We start from the raw sequence: 17,762 nt of genomic DNA, 5'->3' as shown, positions 1-17,762 counted from the left end.
AGAGACACATAAGCTGCAACATTTTCCAGAGAACACAGAAGATCAGAATTAAAAACTCAGCTGCCTGGAGCTCAGAGACGCGGCAGGGCAGCCCAGGGCCAGAGCCTCGCCACAGCAGGCAGGCCCGGCCCGGCCCGGCCCAGCCCGCGGTACCTGTGCGCAGTGCGCCGTACGCTCGATAGAACTGGAACAGCGGGTCGCTGCCCAGGCGGCCCAGCGCCTGCTCCGCAGCGGCCCGGACGTGGTGGAAGTAGCATTCTTGACAGTAGTAGTTGAGCAGGGCCTGTGGGAGAGGTGATCCCGGTGAACGCCACACCCGCGGCCGAACCCATCTGGCGCTGCCCGACGCGCGCGCCCCGCCGCCCTCAGCGCTTCCCGCCCCCATCCCGCGGCACTCACCTGCTGCACCGCAGCGTCCATGGCCTCCACCGTTGCTAGCTAACGTCACCAGACACGGGCCGCCGGAAAGGCAGGAAAGAGCCCCGCTGCGATTGGCTGGCGGCAGGAGCGCGGCCCCTTCCATTGGTCCGAAGAGAAAGGAGGCGGGAGAGACACGGGAAGAAAAACTACTGGAACGAACAGGATGCTCGGGGGGAGAGGGGCGGGACCACCTGCAAGAGAGGCTGCTACCATTGGCTGCGAGGGCGGAAAGGGTGGGTTTGAGCGCGCTATGGCGGTGGGGGCTGTAATGGCCGGTGGCTACGTCGTGCCCGGCTGTTCCTGAGGCTGTGGGGGCCCGCGGGGTGTCGGTGCGTTTAGTGCCGTGCTCATGGCTGCAAGCGCAGCCTTCTCCAACCTGTGCTGGTGAACTCGCAGTTCAAAATGGCCTAAATTTTTTTTTCATACGGTTTTTTTTTCTCCGACTTAAGGCTGTCTCATTATGTTGTTGTATACTACAATATTGAGTACTTTAGGCTCTGTAAAGCTCTCCAGAAATGAAACAGCAATGTAATAGAACACAGAAAATCTTTTTTTTTTTTTCGTTTCTCCCATCCAAGTGAATTAGTTGGAAAAGTCAAGTAAAACTCAAGTTTTCCATTTGGCCTGGAGGCACTGTCCATTGTGTCCAGGCACCAGAAACAAACCTTGCCAAATAACTTTGCTTTAGGACAGATGTGCTGTCCCTCCCAACGTGTAAGCAAAGCATTCTCTAGAAAAATCCATCAGTAATGACACTTAGTCATAGAATAGAATCAAAGAATCATTAATGTTGGAAAAGACCATTTCCAACATTCATTTCCAAAAAGTTCATTTCATCCAACCCATCTCACCGTGCCCACTAACCATGTCCCTCAGTGCCACATCCTCATGGTTCTTGAACACCTCCAGGGACAGTGACCCCTCTGCCTCCCTGAGCAGCCCGTTCCAATACCTCACCACTCTTTCCGAGAATAATTTTTTTCTAATATCCAACCTGAGCCTCCCCTGGCACAAATTAAGGCTTTTACTTCTTACACAGTCACTGTTACTTGAGAGGGGAGGCTGACTCCCACCTTGCTACAACCTGCTCTCAGACAATTGTAGGGATGAGGACATAAGGAGGTTGAGGCAATAAGGTGGGTCTCCTGCTCCCCCAGACTGAACAATTTCAACCAATGTCCCCAGATTGTTTTCCTCCACACAGCTCTCCAGCCACTCTGCCCCATGCCTGTAGCAACGCACGGTGTAGTTAGGACTAATTCAGTGTTGCACTGAATTAGGTGAAACTGATTCTCTGATAGGAGAAAACTTAGAGAAAGCTTTTCCATTGAATCCACCACATGAGGCTGTACCCCAATAAAGTCCTAAGTTGCTAAGGAAGTATTATGTAAGGATAATTTTTTTCCTTGTCCAGGATGATCCTTCAAAGAAGTATCCTAAAAATTAAAAGGTACTCTACCTGTACTGAAGGAACATTTCAGCTTCTTTGACACTGAAAACCTGAAATAGGTAGGAGAAACAGTTATTCTTGTTTGTCTATTACCTGTAAACTGAAATGATAGTGACATAATTCTCATCTGCCTTAAAAGTTACCTCCTTGAGAAAAGCAAAGTTGTAAAACCTGTAGGTAGAATATTATATAATATTCAGTTTACTACCTGTGAGCCTCCTAGGACACATTCAGGACAGTTGGAATATTTTGTCTGTTGAGGACCCCCATGCAGGAAGTGGCTCATGGAGTTACTCTGTGCAGTACTGTAGAAACACAGAAGCATCATGCTCAGTATTTGACATGCATTAATTAGACATTTTAAAAAGCATACTGTTTTTAAATTAATGTCAGATAATAACGACAAAAGGAGAGTACAATAAAAAATGTAGTCTTTATTATTTCAGCACATTAATAATGTTATTTAGCTTCAGTTAGGGTAATAGTAGCATTTCCTGCATGCAGTTCACTAATATAGTATGTGCCAGTAATTTTATTAAAAGTAATCTATATTTAATTTTCCTGTGTAAGAAACATAAAATGTCCTGATGTGTTTGATTATACAGTTCTGCTGCTTTCTCTTTGTGAAAAAAATATCATGGACCTATGATAACATTTAGAACTGCAGTATGAATAATTTTTTAAAAAACTGTAAATATGAGAAAAAATGGATTCTGTGACAGGAGGCGAGTGTTTGAAAATTTGTTATGCAGGCGCTGCTTAGACATTCAATTAACACTTCACACCTTTTCCAACTTAAAAAAAATAAAACAACTAGAGTTTTAGAAGCAAATTATGAGCTTATTTTGCATAAAGAATTGACATGTTTGCAAATATAGTAAAATAAAAAAAAGACCTACGGCTATCTGTTCTCACAGTCATATGTTCGCTGGAGTACTTCTGTGAAAAAGTGCTGCGGACAAAGTAAACAAAATGGTGTGGAGTCAACCTGAAGATAAAATTCAGTTCTTGTTTTATGTACATAATGCTGAAAAAGAAAACAAAATGATTTTTACAGTATTTATATTTGCTTATAAAATTCTAATATTATTTTCAACAGGTCTAGTAGTTTTCACATATCTGTACAGTTTGGATATACACTATATGCTTTCCACTGAAAATTCAAATATGTAAATCAAATAAGCTCCTAAATAGCTGACAAATATTGCTCAATGGTAGGGAGGAATGAGGTCTTGTTGAATAGTTTATTTCATTTAGCTCTGATGTATGGCTTCGCATATTTAAGAATCCTGGACAGTCAAAGGAACAGCAGCATAGGCAATATAAACATGCATTCGTAGCATCCAAACTATCTATAATGGTAGATAATACATAATTTTACCTGTTGAAAGCTTGCACGTTACACCTATTGTGGTACATATTTGTTGCAGTACATGTGCTCAGGTCATTATCTGTTTGCTCAAACATGCACCACAGGTTAAAAATTACTATTTACATAGCAGAGAGCTTTTCATTAACATACATATCAGCCTTACCGAGAGCTAAAGATGGCTAAACAATACTGCAGGATAAAGCAGAATATTATAAAGGGCTTTTTCTGGTCAATTTGGCAGTTTGGGCAAGTTCATTTTCTGTTTGTATGCAGAAGGACATTTGACAAAGACAGAATCTGTGACTCCAGAGCCAGAAAGAAATTAGCACTTTCTTACACTTAATGGTTTGTACAAAAAAATAAAAATAAAAGGAAAATAAAATCTGTTTTTTACTGTTCTGTGAGTTACAGGGGACTTTACAGGCATACCAACACTGGTTCAGACATGATACAACATGAATACATTAATTAAGCACCTCAGAATTTATTATTCCTTTCCAGAAACACTGAGCTAAAATCAATTGTCCTTTGTGACTTAATGTTATTTTCATGCATGATCTATAAGTGCAGCATGCCTTCATGCAAATCATTTCTGTGTGTATATTAGTCGCGTAGTAGAACACCTGGCTCTTATACCTGTAAAGTAGTGCTTGACCCCCTTTCCCAATAGAAGACCCATTTACAAAAATAGTAACATATAATAAACAACATATGAATTAAAAAAAAAAAAAGATGAATTGACCAACACAGATTTGGGAAAATATGACGTGTGTGGCAGTTGAAATGCAAACAGTGGATACAGTTATTATATTGTTTTATGCTAAACACACAACTACTAGGTTTGCACCCCTTAGCTGGTCCCTACAGCCTGAGTAGCCATTTTTTCTCTCCTCTTCAGCAGTGTCAGCTGGTAGTGAGAACAGTTAAATCCTGTCAAGGTTGTTTCCCCATGTCACAGTCAACAGTTATTGACGAGGGGTCACTGTCTTTTAATAGGCACTGACCTTTAATGTATAGTATGTTTGTAAAAATTGTCAGTTTGGCATAGACCTCCAGCAGGAGTCCTGTTGACACAAACACATTACCTTTACAGGCTATGAACTACTTTGCACATAGATGATTTTGCTTGCTATTTATTTTTATTTCTGAACATCTTTGTCTTCCTTTTCATGCTTTTCTTTGACTGCCCTTGTTACACGATCATAAGAAGGTGGACAAATTGCCGTTGATGCAGTTATATCAGTCTTCTCTGTAAATGAATTTTCATTTAACTTGTCCATAAGGATTTCATCTTTAATGCCCAGACCAGCACCTCCTTCAGTTTTGTTTTTGTTATAGATAAAGGAGGCTTGTTTTACTGTTCGCTTTAAAAGGTGGCGTCTAAAAGCACGTTGAATAATGACAGCAGATACTTCCTCTTGTTTTCTTTTCAGTGTTGTCGTAATTGGTTCATAGGAAGCTTTTGAAGGGTTTGATGCCATAAATCGATCTTCCATCTGTATTCTGAGGGCATCCATCTCCCCACTTTCCCCTAACACACGCTTTGTGAAAGCAAACAAAATGTCAAGGCAGTGAATTCTGTCACCGCTTACCATGGGCAGATCCATTGCAATCAGCTGGACCTTGTTTGGTTTGGGAAGGTGAAGAGGAGGCTCAAGTGCTGCTGCAAAATCTGACAATTTCTCAAATTCCATGAATTGTGTTGCATCTGGATCAAACTTCTCCCAGACTTCATAGAACATCTCAAAGTCATCCTCACTCAAGGGCTCGGCACTTTCTTCAGTAGCAACACCAAAATTCTCCAGAATCACAGCGATGTACATGTTCACCACCACCAGAAAGGATATGATGATGTAGCTGACAAAGAAGAAAATCCCAACCGAAGGGTTGCCACAGTCGCCTTTGACAGAGCTCCCTGGATGAGCTTTGTTAGGGTCACAGTCTGGCTCCCCACTGTTAAGAATCGGGGCTAACAAGCCATCCCAGCCAGCAGATGTGGTAATTTGAAAAAGGCAGATCATGCTGTTGCCAAATGTTTCAAAGTTGAACATGTCATCAATTCCAGCTTCCCTCTTAACGTAGGCGAAGTTGGACATGCCAAATATCGCATAGATAAACATGACCAAGAACAGCAGCAGGCCAATGTTGAACAAAGCAGGAAGAGACATCATCAGAGCGAAAAGCAGAGTGCGGATTCCCTTTGCGCCTTTAATGAGACGCAGGATGCGACCTATTCTGGCAAGTCGGATGACTCGGAACAAAGTAGGGGACACAAAATATTTCTCAATCATCTCAGCTAAGAACATACCTAAAATGGGAGGAAAAAGAAAAAAAAAGAAAAAAAAAGAATACATTACCATACTCCCCATGTTATAGTGATAATTTAGAAAAATAGTTTTAAAATTGATGTTCTATGTAGCAATTAAAGATATTCTGTATCTTACACTTGCAGAATTTCTTTCTACCAGTTACAGTTACTATTTACAAGTGCAATGTATTTTGAATAATTCCATTAATTATGATGATTAGGTAAATCATTAGGTATAATGAGAACATGCAAGACTTAGAAACCTTGGAATGGCAAAAGCCAGCCATATAGTACTACTGAATAAAAGTTGAATTTATTTTCACTTTACCCTCTTTTTAGGTTAATAAATGAGACTTACCTACTATTGAGAGAATGACAACTACAAAATCAAAGATATTCCAGCCTATAGTGAAATAATAATGGCGGAGTGAAATTAATTTCAGGACACATTCTCCAGTGAAAAGGACAATGAACACCAAGTTTATCCAGTATAAAATATTTTCCATTTCTTTACTCTGGTCATCAGTTTCTACCATCATGGTAACCATGTTAAGACAGATAAGAATCATGATGCTAATGTCGAATACTTGCTGTGTCACAAAATCAAAGACCATGCCTTGAAATTTGTTCTGAGAAGGAAAAAAAGGCAAAATATCCATTACAGATTGTAATTGCTTTTTTGCTTTTCCTATTAGAAGAAATTAGAAATATATATATAGTAAAAATGATAAGGATTCCACAAAAATGTATCTAAGAAACTTAACTAGATTAATCAAAGTGAACACAACATATTAGATCAGCCTGTTTTTTAGCTATTGTTGTTGTTTTGGGTTTTTTTTTGTTTATTTTGCATGCTAACTGGCATAATCATGACAGTTAGGTCTGTTGGGTTTTGAATTCATCATCATCTCTTATTCCATGTAAGCTTTTGCCTCAAACACTTTCTTTTCTGTGAAATGAATAAAATTGCACCCTTATACAAAAACATACAGTCAGATTGTGTGATTAAAGACAGTCCTTTAAGCATAGCCATGAAAATGGATCTGTAGGTATTGTATGATCAGTTTTACTTTTGTATTACAACTTTGAAGTGTTTGGCCTTACTGTCTTAGCATTCCTTGGGAAATTCCTTGGAAAGCTTAAGCTTTGACTAAACTACTGATTGTTGCTTTTTATTCTGAACATTTTTGCTTGAAAATTTCAGGAAGCACCACAGCAAATCCAGCAAACTAAAAAAAAAAATCATCAAATAGTTTCAAAGGATATGGAATTTTATAATGCATTATGACTGATGGGATGATAAACCAAGAGAATGGCAGGTAACTTTAAATACAATTATTGAAAGCTTATAGTTTACTGAGCAGCATACCCATTTTCCATTTTTGATGACTGATAAACCAGTTAATGATCATTTGTACATGAGTACAAATATTCTCTCTATATATTGATAAAAAATGAGTTCTTTATAACTATTGGCCTGATGTATAGAAATAATTTTACCCCTGGTCTTGGTATAGGTTTTTGTGGTTTTTTGGATCCCAACTTTTTCATTGCATTGTAGTATTTCTTCTGCTCTTCTGTCATAAATATGTCTTGACCTCCAAAGTAAAAACATGAAATCAAAGCTGGTTACAATCACAATTATATGCAGTGTTGAAAAAACTTTTAAAGTTTAATGTGATCAATACATTTATTATATATGTGCTACTGTGATTGCCTTGTTAAAATGCACCAAATACTCCAGGAGTAAGAACAGTGAGAAAATTGATGTTTGTTACCTTACACTATTCCCTGCTAACCTTCTTCCACTTGAAATTTTCCAGATGTGGAAAAAGCTTCCTTTGAAATTCTGAAAACTAAAACATCCAGAACCAAACTAGACAATGTTTAAAACTAACCTGACTGAATTATAAGATATATATTATATCTTCAGAGAATTCAGAGGTTGTTAGGCAGTGAGGATATCTGTTCTAAAATCTGGGCACTGATTACTGGCATTTTTATATGAAGGTCAACAGAAAGTTAAAAGAAAACGGGATGGCCAGCTTCAATGGATTGAGAAAACTAACTACTAAGCTATTCTTGGTGAAGCAGCAATTAGACAAAAATTGATCAAAAATGGTAAGGAGAATTTGTGCTAGTAAACATTGTATATGCATGTTTGTTTCTTTTTCCAGAAAATTCAAATGGCACAAATATTTTTAAAGACAGATGATTTTCCTTGGTGTTCTGGGGACTCCTGCTCTTGTAAAATCAGTGTAAAGATAAAGTACACGTTATCACACTTATTTTAGGTACATATTATGGTAGTATTGATATCCAAATGAACCAAAGGATCATTCTTTCTTCTACATTAAAAAAAAAAAGATAGCCTTTGCATTCATTGGATAAATATAGGATGTATACTCAACTTGAATCCAAACTGATTCTACAGATCTTGTATTGCTTTTGTTTCACCTCATCATATGGAAATATGATGAGTAATCATAAAGGTTCAAGCAAAAGTTGAAGTACCTATTATTTATGGAAAGAATATTTATGGATAGAAAATTTATGGATAGAAAATGGAATCTGAATTCTCATTGCTTGGTGTAAAACTAACTTCAGTATGTTCACAGAGTTTAAAAATTAGAGGTAAATATCAGCTACATAATAATTTCAGATAAACTCTGGAAGAGTATTTTGATGTAGACAGGAATATCCTGAAAATAAAATAAACTGAATTGAGGAAAATCACTGAGTTACTAAATCTCAGTGTCTGCAACATAAGTATTTATTTGATAAGTTGGTTTTAAAGATAAGCAGCTGATACTCAGACCATCCACGTCAGTGACATGCACATCTGCACTATGACAGTAAAAACAGACCCTACGATGGTGACAAATCACTATTGAATTCATTGTCACAGAACAGAATTTGGAAGAGTCATTGAATACTACAACCATTAAAACAGCATTTGTAGGAGAGCAATGCCGTAATGCTTTATTTGCCATAACCAAGTAGCTTTTTCAGCTGATAAAATCACTGCAAAAGACAACAAAAAAATAAAAAATCAAGAAGTTATGACTGCCTTAATGTATGGGCCTATGTCAGGGAATTGATTCTGCAACAGTATTTTATTAGTTTAGGCATGAAAAAGCAGATGATTTGTGGACTATGAAACTGAACATTGGAAACAGAAAGGAGAAAGGTGTGTACTGTTCACTACAGTGTAAAATCTTATGAAGTTAATGTATGCAACATCTGTGTAGGATTTTATATTCTGGTATTCTTCAGCTTTTTTGGATTTGATACACTCCATATATCATGTATCTAAAGGAAAGCACAGTTTTATAAATGTCTTTAGAAGAGGAATAAAGTTACTTATCTTCTTTTTCTGCTGATTGAAGTTATCAATGATGACACCAATGAACAGATTCAGGGTGAAAAAAGACCCAAAAATGATGAAGATGACAAAATATAAATACATGTACAGGTTGTCTTCATACTTGGGTTGTTGCAATACCTGAGGAAAAAAGTATGAAATATCATCCTTAGGATTTCATTTAAAAATTTCAACTGAACAAGCAGCAATCTTTGACAAAATATCTTTTATTTCCTTGTCACTTATATCTATGTATTCTTGTCTATTCCATCTATTACTGACAGCATCTGGCAGTTTGTATTCAAATTTGTTACAATGATTTGCTACAGCAGAATATCATATTAGTTTATTTAATTTTGTTTTATTCTCCTGTATGCATATTATTCACTTTTGGAAGATATATAAATATACACTTGTTCATAGATGTATGTCAAGGAAAGAACGCACTTTAAAACATTTGCAGTACTTACATCTCTTGAGTCAATAGCTGCATACATAATATCCATCCAGCCTTTAAATGTAGCCTGTAAACAGTACACACCTATTTAAGAATATAACTTTAAGGCAATTCATATAACTATTTCCAGCAACTGAATATGGCACCAGGCATTATTAGTTTAACATACTAAGATTTATCCATAATTTTGCCTTTTGGCTTTATTTAGAGCTGCTTATAAGGCATACCACTGTGTATCCTCTTTTGTCTCTACATAAGCATTTTAAGCAGTAAACTTAATTAACTTATTTCTAACTATTTATTACAAATGATAGAATGCAGTGTCATTTTAGTAGATTAAATGTTTATCAAAGCCATAACAATGGTTTTGTAACTCAGTTGCCACCACTGTCTTCTGATGTGTAGTGCCCTCCCTCAAACCCATCAGAAAGGTGGCAACTTGAGGGAACCAAAGATTTGATGAAAAGGTAAACACTGTACTATCAAGGAGAATTTTGACTTCTATCTACTCTAGATTTTACCCAATTTAGTAATTCTATATTCATTCTAAATACATTATGTTTTACAAAGGCTGTTTCTAGATGATCTTGTAAAAAGAGAACTTGCTTTATGTGCTTCAAATACTTATTATAAAGTGACAGCATTTAGTGAAATTTTACAGCTATTTGCTCTTAATCCATATGTGTCAATTTTTATGTTTGACAATGAGGAGTAGATTGCTTCATGTGAGTGTTTGAAAGGCAAACCCATTTTTTCTACTGTAGCAAGCAGTTACTCTTTCAAAACAGTCATGGACTAGGCAGCATTTCCAAGAAGCAATCATTCAGGCAACTAATAGCGCTACAATGAAATCAACGTACAATGTTAGAGGATCAAAACATTACCAAAAAAATTGAAACAAGTAGAAGTGAAGAGATAGATAGATGTATTTAAAGTCTTTGTGGAACACTTGAACTGCAAGGGGTTGATTTTATTTATGTAATTCCTGATAGAGGCTTAACTTGTTCTCAATGATTTTTGTTGATGGAAACTACATAGCCTTATCAAAAATATTTATACCAGCACTTGTATTTATTGTTTCCAATACTTAAATCCTACTGTTGCCGTTTAAGGCTATTCCTTGTAGCCATTCCGTGTCAAAGCCACACAAGGAACACAGTGTACCTATCATTCTTTTGCAACACTTCTTCGCAAATTGGTTACAGTTGTCTTTTCTTAAGGCTAAATAATCTTCAATTTTCCTTCAGTCATCCCATGCAGATCCTGTCCAAAACTCAGATCATTCTCATTATTTTGTGCTCTCTTTCATCATTTAATCTCTTGAAATGGTAGCCAAAACTGGATTTCAGCTGAGACCTTATCAGGTGTAAATAGGGCAGGATGCTTACTTCATGTGCCTTACGAGTATACTTCGGTTTCTATCTAGTTGTATTATTTGCATTTTTTTAAAGTCATGACTGTGGTTGTAGTCAGCACTTTGATCTGAAACACTAAATGCAAGTAATGTGCATATTTTTACATCCAAAGGATGATACAAATGATGGTGTGGCTCTTCTGTGAGGTGTGTGCCATTGTCTCTGGTTCATACAGGTGATGGTAATTGCATATCATCTTTCAGCCAAATCAAAAGGGTTTTTTGTCTATTTGTAAGTAGATCCTAAACTAAACTGGAGTGAAAGGAAAAAAGAAAAAAAGACTAATTTTAAACTATTAAGTTTCATCACCATCAGTAAGAGAATGTTTCAATTAGAGCTAGGAAGAAGATAGGAAGAACTATGACAACTTTTGTATTATCATTATTAGAAAGATAACATGAAAAGAGTGTGAGGATTGAAACATATAAAGATAACATTGCTTTCTCGTATTGCAAAATATCTAAATTAAAATCTGTATTTGCCACAATCCAGTTTCACAAAATGATAAGGTTTTACCATTCTCGAAGAAGTGAAGGAACAGAAATCCCCAAACTTAATGAAATTTCAATAATAAAATATACTTCCCCATTATATTATTTGTTTTTCTTCTAGATCCGTCCTGCAAGTCATTAGGAAACAGTGACTACAGTCATCATTATAGAAAACCAGTTGTGAATTTAACTGTGGAAAAAAAAGATTCTGTAATTCCCAAAGCAGAAGCCTCAGTTCAGCAGAGTTTCTATTCTCTAAATACGTTGCCTGAGCAATAGCAAATAACTGAACTAGAGGTTCAGTATCAATGCACCAAATTTACTGAGTGTTGTTCCTAATGTATTCAGTAGAAGTTTAGGCCTGGTTTGGCTAGGCTCAAATTTTTCTGCAAGAGATTTTTAATGAAATAAGGTATTATTTGTGCATTCTGAACAGAAAATAACACACAAATATTACAAAAAGATCAACATCCAAGTTTCCTTTTTGTATACATACAAAATATACTAATATATTATATATCCTCAGTGGCACTAAATCACAAGTAATTCATTGATTTCAAAGTAGATTCAAAAGTACCTAGAAAACAACAAAACAAAATTCTCCCAAACTGCTGTTGTTAGAAGTACATAAACTTTTTCTCATGATGGATAATTTCCAATGAACTTAGAAGTAAAGCTGGAGTGGAAACACTATATTTCTTTGCTAGAAATAAAAGAATAACGTGATATTGTGTTTTGAGACTAAATTGCCACATTTTATCCTGGATAAAAGCAGGGTTCCAGGAGTTCTACTTACCAAAGAATCCGAACACTGGGTTTAGGTTAAAAAGAAATAATATCATAAAATTTTCAAGGCAGACAAGATGTCACATCTCTTTGTGTACATCAGCCTGTTCCTCTTTGCTTACTGATATGTGAAAGTTGTGAAAGGAATTTCTTCAGCTGATCTGTCTCTGCTCTTACGATTTTCTTCAGGGTCAGAAAAATACTCAAACAAATTTATACCAGAAAAGAAAAAAATATATAATGTTTTTCAGCACCAGGGCTTGGCATTTTGGTTTGTTCTTGTTTGGATATATATGTATATATATGACTTGCATCAAAACTATATTTCTGGTCGTATTCATTCAAGATAGAATACCTTAGTGATGAAGAGAATAAAGGTTTATATTGTATTATCTATAACCCAGAAAAGCTGAGCTAATTTATATTATTCTTCTTTGATTGGCTTACTAGTCATGAGTCATAGGACAGGATGAATAACAAAAAAACAATGCATTGTAAGAGCTGTCTGTAATGTCTAGCCTCTTGCAAGAGGATCTTTTACCGGTAATTTACACTTGTCATTTAGCTTATCATTAAAACAATGATATCCACCTCTACGAGGTTGTTTTCTTGGGTCCACCACAACCTAAACAAGTCTGTACTTGAGACTGTTAGAGGGGAGAAATAAATGACTTCAGTAGACATTTCAATTAATCATGTAAAAAAAAAAAGCCATTACTGTTGACACTGTGTGTACAGAAAGCTTTTCTAAAATGCAACTGCGATTTTATCAGGTTTTTTCAGGCTTTTTAACTTTATTTTTGGCTAAATACCCAGGTTTTAATAGCTTTATCTTTGTTTCTGATACATTCATGGATACTTTTAAGTAATTCTTAGTGTTTACTCATTTTCACTATTAATACAAGCTGATTAGGGAGGGTATGTAAATCAAGATATACCCATCTACTTCTCATGCTCCTAAACAGCCTTAGAATCCTCTTCTATTTCCTCATCCAAAGTACTTTGAATATTGAAGAGAAAATTACCTTATAAACATCTTCTTGAGAAACATTTATGAACTATGGCCTTCAGACCTTTCTTAAGTGTGGAAAGAACCACAGATTCTTTACATTTAAAGCATTAGCTGAAAATCAAACTGATGTTTGCTTTTTTCGCTTTAGTCTAGGTCATGTGTCGTTCAATACAGCCAGAATCACTACTGGTGGCTTACTTATCAAACCGTAAAAGATGCAGTTTCAAGTGTTTGTTTTATCAAATGACAGAAATGTCCTTTTTTTTTTTTTTTTTTTTTTGAATGTTAAACAGAATATCCTTTCACACATCTACATGCATCTTACTAGTACAGAAAGAGTAAAAATACACAGTGATGCCTCTGAAATTCTACTCATACAAAAATATTTTCTCCATTAACACAGCAAGTATTTCATATCTATGCAAAATCTCTGTGTTGTAGATATTTTAAAAACAACAGACTTGTCCTCCCTGGAGAGCTAGGTCCCTCTTTGGTAAGGATTAATTTTTTCTTTGTAAGCATGGGTACAATTGGAGATTTCACCCAACTTGCGATGCAATAATCCAATAATTCAATTTTCATGTAAGAAATATATTTTTCTGAAAAAAAATATCTGCTTTTTAGTGGGAATGAAATAAGCTATGCATAGCTAAGGCACTGGAATATATATGACATTGCAAAGTAGTGGAAAGGTGCTGACTAGAGCCATAATGCCAGGAAAAAATGTACCTTGTCTTATACTTGTCCCAGAATAAACTAAGCCGTTACTGAAAGAAGAGATGCAAACCACTTGAAAGGAATTTTGCTAACATCCTTTTCAGACTAATTTGTTTAATAAAGCATACTGACCCACCCTCCACAGTGGCGATTCTAGGTCAAAGGATTTCCAAAATCAGATAAAAACATACTTATGGTCTTTTCATCGCAATCCAATTTTGTTATCAAAGTCAAACTGTATTCCATTGTATATTTCTTAAATTCTGCTGGTCCCTCTCTGCTCTTCCTGATATAATAGTAAATAATTAATCACAATGAATTTCAAATCCTCAGTGTTATCAGTCATGTAATGAGATGCTCTGTTCCATCAGTGAGGCAGTTAACTATGCTCATATTTATTGTCTTACACACTGGGCAGGCCCACGTTTGTGCCACTGCATCATTTTAACAATCTGTATCAACAAGATTCTTATGCCAACATAAAAGTTAGAAACTTATTGTAAAACAATAAAAAGGAAAATTAATTCTGAGAATTAGACCTCAGAAAGACAGGTTGCTCACTGTGTACAATTCAGGTTAGAGTCCTGCAACTTCCTGGCTGGGTCAGATTATAGGGTGTTTAAATGTGCACAGGGATAGTTCATGTTTTGAGAACAGAAGTTTTGATAGTGAAGACATAAGCCTTTCTTCCTTCAGTCTTGGCTAATAAACTCCACTGGGTGCTTGTGCATAGAAATAGCAGGGAAAATATTTCATAGATTAAAGCACCTAATGATACTTTTCTTCTATTTCTCCTCTAGATATAAATTGTTTCTTAGATCTTGTTACCCTGCAGTGGTGGCAGCCACATCACTGAGAAGGGGTTTTCTAACTATAGTTATTTTCTGTATAATGCAGATTTCTCGTCAGCACTTAAAATATTCAGATAACTATATACTAGCCCTAGTACTTCTAGAAACATTCAGAGTTAGAAAGGGAACAATTATTCTGTCAGATGTCCTAAAAGCTATTCATTTTTCTTAGTAGACTTTGTTGATCAGTATGAAAGACTAATAAATTATCAGTGCAGTGGTATTACTAAATTACTAAATCACAGATAAAAATGTTTTCCACTTTTGTTGCAAGAATTGCTTTTCACTATAACATAAGAAACAGTAAGAGTGATATAATAAAGAGTGATCACTTACTACTTGAAGCAAAGAAAGATACCCAAATCCTACATTATCAAAGTTTACTTTCACGTTTTTCCATCGGGCACTTTGATTGTTTTTTATGAGTTCCTCGCACTGACTAAAATTGTTGATTTGGTCGACTTCAAACCTTTCATCAGTTGTGGTGTTAACACAGTAGTAGAACTTCCCAGCAAACAGATTTACTCCCATGATGCTGAAAATTAGCCAGAATATAAGACAAACGAGAAGCACGTTCATGATGGATGGAATTGCTCCTAAAAGGGCATTCACAACCACCTAGTACACAAATACAGGGGGAAAAAGAAAAGAATGTAAGAACATTTACAGCAATAAAGTTTTATATACTGTTTTACCAATGCTTAATAAGTGTTTGTTCAGAAACAAATACTATAATTGTTAATGCAGTACATTAATAGCTGTAACACTGCACTATTCTTTTAAATATTTAACATTAGTACATGTAATGAAAGGAAAATAAATGAGAAAATTAAAATAGTTATAAAAAAAAACAGAATAGAAGACTTGGTTGTAATAAGATGAAGTCCAACATTGATATGTTTACATAAAAATAAATGTGTAAATACAGACATAAGAAAACTTTTAAAAAGCATTAAATTATAGCTTAAAAATGTCTAAAGAGAAAAAAAAACCCTAGACTTTATCAACAGAACTTTGAAATTTAAGCTGAAAACATAAATGCCATGAATCTAGAAACTAAGCTCTACATTAAAAGGATTATGCAGGAATTATATATGTATCTTTATTGCCTTATTGTTCCATGCAAGAATATCACAAAGATTAATTTCTTTGTATAAAAAAGCAAGACAGTTTTGCAATATGTGTCTACTTGAATCAACAGTATTTATTTCAAGCTCCAGTCTTATTGTTTCATGTATTGAGTTTGTTAGTAACCCCTTTCATTTATCTAAAAATACACCAGGGACATAAATATAGGTTTTGATTTTGTATTTTAAATTGCTTTATGCCAGTTGCCTGCTTAGCCCCCTGTAAGCAAGATAACAAATTACTTATATAGAAAAAAACCTTTTTTCTGGTATATACAGTAAATAATCACATGTGTCTGTCAGAGCTAGCAAAACTTCTGTGATATTTGTTTGGCTGAATAGCTAAGCAATCAGTTCATCTTAGTTATCCAATACCAGATCTCATTTACAAACTGTATGTTATTTTAAATTTTAATTTTTTCTCTGTCAAATTTTTTGGAACTTGTTAAAAGGAAAAATAAAATATACAGTTGGGATCTGTTTCTCAGTAATCCAATCCCTGGCATAAGAGAAGAAAGGATTGGTGTGAATACTTGGGATCTGTTAAGGTGTGTTAGACCATCTCTGCAACATGGAGGAGTCTTCCCCACTACCAAGATAATTTCAAGCAAGCTCAGATTTGCTCCATCTTAATACCTGTATTGCACAGCCTTTTGAAGGCCTTTGGAAGTGGAGTATTGTGGTTGAGCTACTTATCCCTCAGTACCTTCCTCCTCCCAAAACATAAGGGCATTTTTACAGGCTTCCTCCATTAACAGATAGTAGAAATTGGAACTTCGTAAAGAATTACTGCTATCTTTTTTTTTTTTTAAGATTTAGTTTTTCTTAGCTGCTTCTGTGTTAGTGATAGCTTTGAAGAAAGCATTCTCGCTTCCTGAGATTTCTAATGCAGAAAATTTAAAGTACCTATTTGATATAAGCATAAGCAACTGATTTTTTAAGAAGGCTAACAGGGTCTCAGTAATAATCAGATTACAAGAACCCATTTTCAAAGTAGTGAGGGAAATACTGCTTTCTGGCCTGCAGGGAGAGCAAATCTGTTGCTACTTAAGTTGATAGAATTAAGAAAAACATAAAAATTAGGAATAATTTTGGAATTTATTCCAAGTCTGGCCTGTCTTATAACGTTGTATTAAGGTAGTGCTTCTATCTTTTATTTTTCCTCCCTATAAAAATGTTCTGGATGTGTGTGCTATGCTGATTGAATTCCACTGTTTAATCTTGGTGAAAAACCTGAAAATAGAGATGTCAAGAAAGAAAGATGGGAATTTATTCTGGCAAATCAATTAAATGAAGGTTACCTGTGTTCAAAGCGAAGAGTGGTGTTGTATGAATTGGAGTGCTTGTAGCAGTTACCTTTTTAACAACCCTGAGATCCATTGGACCACAGCACAGATCCAGAACAGGCAGCAGAATATTAACAGCTACAATGATTGTTACAATTGCAAATCAATCATAGTTGTAGAAAGATTTCTACAAAAGGACACTGAAGTGTCTCACATCTTCAGATGAACAGATAATGCAGTCTTGCTGCTGCGACTGCCAAAAGATCAGCTTCTTGTTCTTGAATAAGAACTGAACAGCTTCCAGCAACTGTTCCAACAGTGGTTCCGACAAAGTATTTCATATTGGTCACTGAAAACCCATCAAATGGTAACAATTTCTGGTCACTACTGACCTGGCCTGGATGCGAACTGGTGACCTAGAGATGAAAGGCTCTGTATCCTATTACCAACCCCTTGAGCTATCCAGTCCCCCTGGAAGGTTTTTTAAGAAAAGAAAAAAACAAAATTAAAAATTTTACAAGTTGTTTTTTGCTTTTGTTTGTTGTTTTTCGACTGATTTTTCTTTTTTCTTTTTTTCTCCCACCAGTGTTGAGTCTTTGTCCTTTAATACATATAAAGTAGAACTGGATTTTTACATGCTGGTCAGATGCTGGGCTGACTGTGAATTCCACCTTGGAAAGAAGCCTTTAATTTCTTTGGCGTATGC

At 35.7% G+C, this 17,762-nt stretch overlaps 2 protein-coding genes across 14 annotated transcripts in view; both read right to left on the bottom strand.

The window, feature by feature from the left end:
• TTC21B (tetratricopeptide repeat domain 21B) overlaps positions 1-1,287 on the bottom strand; it is a 28,684-nt gene extending 27,397 nt beyond the window's left edge. Inside the window, exons 1-2 of the mRNA XM_065750974.1 lie at positions 1,272-1,287; positions 154-801 (exon numbers count right to left, since the gene is read on the bottom strand). Of these exons, the coding sequence (XP_065607046.1) occupies positions 154-801; positions 1,272-1,287 (664 nt within the window). The remainder of the gene's footprint in view (positions 1-153; positions 802-1,271) is intronic.
• Positions 1,288-3,637: 2,350 nt separating this feature from the next.
• LOC136057641 (sodium channel protein type 1 subunit alpha) overlaps positions 3,638-17,762 on the bottom strand; it is a 58,218-nt gene continuing 44,093 nt past the window's right edge. For all 13 annotated transcript variants that reach the window (XM_065750422.1, XM_065750428.1, XM_065750424.1 and 10 more), the window contains 6 exons: positions 14,980-15,261; positions 9,385-9,438; positions 8,918-9,055; positions 7,051-7,155; positions 5,909-6,179; positions 3,638-5,550 (listed from right to left, as the gene is read on the bottom strand). In XM_065750422.1, coding sequence (XP_065606494.1) covers positions 4,382-5,550; positions 5,909-6,179; positions 7,051-7,155; positions 8,918-9,055; positions 9,385-9,438; positions 14,980-15,261 — 2,019 coding nt within the window. In that variant the 3' untranslated portion in view covers positions 3,638-4,381. The remainder of the gene's footprint in view (positions 5,551-5,908; positions 6,180-7,050; positions 7,156-8,917; positions 9,056-9,384; positions 9,439-14,979; positions 15,262-17,762) is intronic.

This window comes from Cyrtonyx montezumae, unplaced genomic scaffold (assembly GCF_038088225.1).
Source record: "Cyrtonyx montezumae isolate F1298 unplaced genomic scaffold, pur_monq_1.0 scaffold_7, whole genome shotgun sequence".
NCBI classification, from domain to species: domain Eukaryota; kingdom Metazoa; phylum Chordata; class Aves; order Galliformes; family Odontophoridae; genus Cyrtonyx; species Cyrtonyx montezumae.
Note: the sequence above shows the minus strand (reverse complement) of the source record. Positions and strands in the feature narration are given on the sequence as shown.